Source organism: Vombatus ursinus, unplaced genomic scaffold, assembly GCF_900497805.2.
Source record: "Vombatus ursinus unplaced genomic scaffold, bare-nosed wombat genome assembly UNPS02014941.1, whole genome shotgun sequence".
In the NCBI taxonomy this organism is placed as follows: domain Eukaryota; kingdom Metazoa; phylum Chordata; class Mammalia; order Diprotodontia; family Vombatidae; genus Vombatus; species Vombatus ursinus.
Genome location: NW_020954719.1, coordinates 6,504,296 through 6,510,844, shown reverse-complemented (window position 1 = coordinate 6,510,844; position 6,549 = coordinate 6,504,296). Strand labels below are relative to the sequence as shown.

Genomic DNA, 6,549 nt, shown 5'->3' with positions numbered 1-6,549 from the left:
TTTTTTGCCATTATACAGCACTTAGGAGGAGAAGAAAGGGAAAAGCAAGCTATTTTCTCTGGATAAATTAATTAATTCTCCATTCTCCAGACTAGCTATGTGACCCTGCTAAGTCACAACTTCTGTCTGCCTCAGTTTACTCCTCTGTAAATGGGAACAATAATAGCAACTAACTCACTTGGTAGTTGTGAAGACCAAATGAGATACTGCTTTGACACCTTTAATCCTACATAAATTCTAGCTATTCTTATTCTGGGGATACTGCCCAGAAAGAATTCATTTTCTTTCCTCGTTCAAACCCAGGAGACCCCAAATCTACACCTCCAACAAGTTTCCTGCTTAGCAGTCATTACCCTGGGAATTGGGGCTCCCTTCTGTGGCTTCCACTTCCAGCCAGGGGCTTCCTTCCTCAGTCCTGTGCCTTCTTTACCTGATCATATTTCTCAATGACACCTGTACCTGACAGAATTGAAATGGAACCATATATTGTATTGGAATACAGGGAAGCCTCCCCCAACTCCCTCCAGTATATGATGTAGTTCTTGAGACCCTTACCTCCCATTGCTTGGCAGCAAAATGGCTCCATTGAACTGGACCCAGCTCTCAGCGGTCCTGCCCCCGCAGGTCAGGGCCTCCTCTTAGCCTATTGGCCACAGCGGCGCAGCGACTTTTCTTGCTCCTCTGATTCACTGTGTGGAACTTGTTGGAGGTGTAGAGGTTGGGGGTAGGGGACCAGGAGGAGTATTCCCCCAACCTTGTAATGAGGGAAACTAAAGTTAAAGGTGAGGGGGCGGGGCTGAGAAGAAAAGGAGGCTATCAGCTCCCCGCCTTCTCCAGGATTCCCTTTCCAACCCCTCCTTTCTCCCCGTTATGAGTCAGGCCAAGGTCTCTTGCTCCTAGACTGTAAATATGAATGATAAGCGCAGACTCACTCCCCCAGAACCAAGTTGTGAGTCTTTGCCTCCCTTCTCCGCCCACCCGCAGCTTTCACCTCAGATCAGGGATCTCCTCATTCCTGGGCAGTCCGGCTGGGCAGCACACCCCTCATTCCCAGGTGCTGCAGCCCTATCTTTCTAGGCAGTAACCTGGAGGAGTGAGAGGTGGGGTTTCTGTGCGCTTGGAGATCCTTGGCTGAGGCTGGGCCGACGAAGAGTTGGCCAAGCTGGGGGAGGGGGCTGTGGCACTCCTCTGGGAGAGGGGGGCGCGGCTCACTGCCCTTTATTCTCCCCGCGCTGGGGCGGCTGAAAAGAGTCTTTGTGGCTAGAGCTGCTGAGTTCGCTTCTCCCGCCACTGCCCCGGCCCCAGCCCCGGCCCGGGATTCTCACCCGGTTAAGTCATCCCGGAGAATGGCCATTGTGCTTTCCGCAGCCCCCGCCACTCTAACCTTTCCTGTAGTCTCGGCCTCTCTGGGCGCCCCCTAGGTTCCTCACGCCCACTCCCTCTCCTCCAGGCTTGTAGTGCCTGAAGGGGTTAATGCTGGGGGGTGAGGTGGTGGTGAGTCGGGTGGCTGGAGGAGGAGGAGGAGGAAGGAAGGAAGGAAGGAAACAGTGCCCAGTGCCAGGGGAGGCAAAGAAACAAAAGATGAATCAGGCGGAGGGAGGTCTGGGCCTAAGCTGAGGCCCAGATGGCTTAAATAGGGACTCTTCTTGGGGCAGTCGACCCAGCCTCCCCTCATGGTTCCCCGGTGGAGCCACACCCCGTCTTTCTCTGTAGAGCAAGCTGCATGGGGGGGGGGGGCGTATCATCTAGATCCTAAGCTGAGTTGAAGTTCCAGCACTTCTGGAGGGGAAAGGGGAACCAGAAGTGGAGTAAGATGATTCTCCTTTCCTACCCCTCCATTACAGGAGGGGGTTTCCCTGGTTTCCCGCTGGGTTATTTAAGAAGGGTGAATGGTTCAAAGGTAATAGATTTGGACGGCGGACGACTCTGGTTTTCCGTCTCATTTCTCTCCCCTTTCTCCTCCCTTCTACTCCAATTCAAACCGCTGATTCCACTCCTCCAACCCCCACACACCCTTGTTTCACCCCAGCGCTGTAAGGAACGAGTGAACGCGTTGGCTATAGCTGTGATGAACATGTGGCCAGGAGTGCGCTTGCGGGTAACCGAAGGCTGGGACGAAGACGGACACCATGCTCAGGACTCACTACACTACGAAGGCCGGGCCTTGGACATAACCACGTCGGACCGCGACCGCAATAAGTACGGACTATTGGCACGACTGGCAGTAGAGGCTGGCTTCGACTGGGTACACTACGAATCCCGAAACCATGTCCATGTGTCTGTCAAAGCTGGTAAGAGTAAGGCTTGGGCGGATCCTGAAAGCATCACTTGCTAGGGGGAAAAAATTATACTGTACCGGCCTTCTGCCTGAAAATGAACCCAAGGGGACGGGTATCATTGTAAATCACTGTGAATGTCCCTCTTCTAGCCCGGGTGGAGGCAAGAAGTAGGAGATGGACTGTGAGGTGGTAGTAGGGGTTAGCGGGAAGAGAAGTTGTGTCACTCCTGTTTAAGGTTTCTACCCTTGCTCCCACCGCAGACAACTCTCTGGCGGTGCGGGCAGGTGGCTGCTTCCCAGGAAATGCCACGGTACGTCTGCGGAGCGGAGAACGGAAGGGACTACGTGAACTGCATCACGGAGACTGGGTGCTAGCTGCAGATGCAGCCGGCCGGGTGGTACCCACGCCAGTGCTGCTCTTCCTGGACCGAGACTTGCAGCGCCGGGCCTCTTTTGTAGCAGTGGAGACGGAGAGGCCCCCACGCAAACTGCTCCTCACACCTTGGCACCTGGTCTTTGCGGCCCGCGGCCCGGCGCCTGCCCCAGCCGACTTCGAGCCAGTGTTTGCTCGGCGATTGCGAGCTGGGGATTCGGTACTTGCCCCAGGCGGGGACGCGCTTCGACCTGCGCGAGTGGCCCGTGTGGCTAGGGAGGAGGCTGTGGGTGTGTTCGCACCTCTTACTGCGCACGGGACTCTGCTGGTGAACGACGTCCTGGCCTCCTGCTACGCTGTCCTGGAGAGTCACCAGTGGGCTCATCGTGCCTTCGCGCCCTTACGTCTGCTCCATGCGCTAGGGGCTCTGCTGCCTGGTGGGACCACCCAGTCCATCGGTATGCACTGGTACTCCCGCCTCCTCTACCGCCTGGCAGAGGAACTATTGGGCTGAGAGTTCTAGGTGGAAACGCCTGAGCAGAGGCAGAAGTCGTGGGCACATGGAGACCGGAGGATACAGACGGAATATGAAATGTTAAGAAGGAGGAACAGAGAGAAAGATGAGGACAAAGGAAGAAGGATTGGGTGAGGGGCTGGAGTTGAGGGGAGTTTGGCAAGGTGTCCTAAGGAGGAGTAAGGGGGTTGTGCATTGATGGAAGCAGTATTTCCCTTAGCCACTATTCTCTCCTTGGCCCTCTACAAATTCAATTTAATTTGTTTAAATTCAACAAACATTAATTAAACATATACTCTATGCAGAGCACTTTACTAGAAGTGGAGCGAGATGCAAATATATATATGTTACAGTCCTTGCCCTCATGGAGCTTACAAACACCTTGCCCCCTTTTGAGTGCTCTAGTTCCTGGCTGATAATTTTATTTTTCTATTTATAAATGGTAATATAATCTTCCAACTCTTGCCCCTGTTCTATGCCCGGTCAGGCAAAAGGAAGAGCCATGATCAACTCTAATACTGTCACTGTCCTTTTTTCTCTATGTGATCTAATAAAAGGAACAATTCAGGTATGAGATGTCAGCTCTGAAATGCCCTAAGTTTCCACTACCACAACCCTCCCCCCTCCCCAACTCAGGGCAGTTCTAGTCTATCTCAGCACAACACTACCAGGGCTCAAACTTGAGCCTCTAGGCCACCTGCCCTAAGGATGCCAGCCCACATGAGGAAGAAATGCAATGAGTATTAAGCTGGAAAGCCAGGACTGAGGATCTTCTACTCTCTCAGGCTGTCTTCCTCTTCTCTTCTCTGCCCCCAAGTCTCCCACCTCCTTGTCTCCTGTTCCTAACCACCCTCCTCCTAGGATTCCTATCCCAGTCATTTGCATAATGAAGGTCAGGATGAGGGGGATGGTTCCTTGAAAACCACCCTCCCCCTTGTCTCCTAGAGACTGCAAGCTGGAATTAGGACAGTAGTGTATGTGTGTGTGTGTGTGTGTGTGCATGCGCGCGAATGTGTGTGTGCAGACCTTTCCTCATATCAACTCATTTCCTCATCCTTTGCAAACCTTAAGTCTAGACACAAGCCCTTACACAAGTCCTGATGATTAGCTCCCCCCTCCATTCCTAACACATGTGGGATGGGAGAGGGAAGATGCTGAGGCCTGCCTGGTTAATAAGTCCCCACTCAGGCCTAGAAGACATGTATGGAACATGGACTGAACAAACACTTGGGGCCCTTTCTGAGTCTTGGGGCACAGAAGATTCACAACTGCATCTTAGTAAGGACTGAACACCAGGCTGGGCTAAGAGGTCATGAAAATGACAAGTTTAGTCCTGGTGAGGAAGAAGCAGAAGGCAACCCCCTTGATTTTGTGTGTGCTCCCCAAGGCCATAGGACCCTGGTGTGTGCTACCCTCTGGTGGCTATAATGAAAATTCTTTTCTAGCAGCCTACCCTCTTTAAAGAAATGATGGTATATCCCTACCAGAGTCAAAGAAGAAGGGAGATTGTACCACATTTCAAAGTTAGGGGTAGGACTGAGCAGCAGAAAGGTGTTTGTTGGGTTTCTGCAAAGAACAGCATTCTTAGGGGTTCAATCTAGAAGAGTCTTTGCAGAACATGTGGTCAGAGCTTAACCAGAGATACTAAGAGCAATTAAAGTTATTTTTTTATGGGAAAATTTCCTCTATGTCTTCATCCTCTCTAGCCTTGGGCAGTCCACAACCCCATTTTCCTTAAGAGATGGAAACACAGTGAGAAAAAAGAAAACTGGGGTACTTCGGCTTTTTTTTTTTTTTTTTACTATTCAGGCTCTTCAATATCATTTACCTATGTGTTGAGTTGTGTGCTTTCTTTTCTCAATTCTCATCCTTTTTTATCTCTGCAGTCTTTGAAATTGTTAATCACTCTCTTCTCCTTGGAAATCTCTTTTTTCCTAGGTTTTCTTGATTCTACTCTCCTGGTTCTCTTCCTATCCATCTGACTATTCCTTCTCAGACTCCTTTGCTGGATCTTCTTCCAGGTGGCACCTAATAGTGGGTAGATCCTCCATAACTGAGCTTGAGCCCTTTTCTCTTCTCCCTCCCTTCTTGTTTCATTAGGTGATCTCTTCAGCGCCCATGGATTCAATTATCATATTTACGCAGATGATTCTCAGATCTATTTATTCAGTCCTAACCTCTCTCCAGGAACTGGAGGAAAGACCTGAGTTCAAATCCAGCTTACTAGCTAGGTGACCCTGGGCAAGTCTCTTGACCCTGTTTGCCTTAATTGGTTGGAGAAGGAAATGGCAAATCACTCTAGTATCTTTGCTGAGAAAATCCCATGGACAGTATTGGCCTGCTATGGTTCACAGGGTCATAAAGAGTTGGAAATGACTGAACAATGACAAATTTTCTCCTGACTTCCAGTCTTACAACCCCAGTTAGATATCTCAAACTGGATGTTGTAGATATTTCTAATTCAATATGGCCGAAACTGAATTCATTTTCTTGTCCTTCCCCACCACCGCTACAAAAAAAATCTTTCCCTTTTCCCAACACCCTTACTACTCTTCAGGGCACTACAATCTTCCCACTGAACTAAGGCTTTAAATATAGATATCATCCTTGATTCCTCACTCCCTCTCACCACCACCTCATCCCCATCAAATGAGTTGCCAAGTCCTGTTGATTCTACCTTCTCAACAATTCTCCTTTATTACCCCTTTCTCTCTTCTGATACTTCCACCACTGTGGTGCAGGCACTCATCTACTCATGGCTGTCCTATTGTACTAGCCCAATGGTTATTCTCCTTTTGTTAAGTCTCTTCCAACTCTAGTCCATCTTCCGCTCAGCTATTAAAGTGATCTTACTAAAGCACAGATCTGACCATGTCAACTCTCCATTCAATAAGCTCCAGTGGCTGCCGATCACCTTCAGGATCAAATATAAAACCCTCGGTTTGGACATTTAAAGTCCTTCATAACCTGGCCCCTTCTTACATATCCAATCTTATTATGGCTTATTCCTTTCCACATACTTTGTGATCCAGCGACAATGGCCTCTTTGCTCTTTCTCAAACAAGATACTCTATCCATGGTCTCTGGGCATTTTTTTCTGGCTGTCACTCATGCCTGGAATTCTCTCCCTCCTCATCTCTGCTTCCTGACTTCCTAGCTTCCTTCAAAACTCACCTAAAGTCCTACCTTCTACAAGAAGCCTCTTCTGATTCTTCTTAATGCTAGTGCCTTCCCTCAGTTGACTATCTCCAATTCATCCTGTTTATAGTTTGTTTGTACATAATTGTTTGTGTGTTATCTCCTCCATCAGATCATGAGCTCCTTGAGAGCAGGGATTGTATTATTGTTATTATTATTATTATTATTATTATTATTATTATTATT

At 49.3% G+C, this 6,549-nt stretch overlaps 1 protein-coding gene across 1 annotated transcript in view; it reads left to right on the top strand.

Annotated features, from left to right (window-relative positions):
* DHH (desert hedgehog signaling molecule) overlaps positions 1-4,942 on the top strand; it is a 7,075-nt gene extending 2,133 nt beyond the window's left edge. The window contains exons 2-3 of the mRNA XM_027844392.1: positions 2,030-2,291; positions 2,540-4,942. Of these exons, the coding sequence (XP_027700193.1) occupies positions 2,030-2,291; positions 2,540-3,165 (888 nt within the window). The 3' untranslated portion in view covers positions 3,166-4,942. The remainder of the gene's footprint in view (positions 1-2,029; positions 2,292-2,539) is intronic.
* Positions 4,943-6,549: the final 1,607 nt, after the last annotated feature.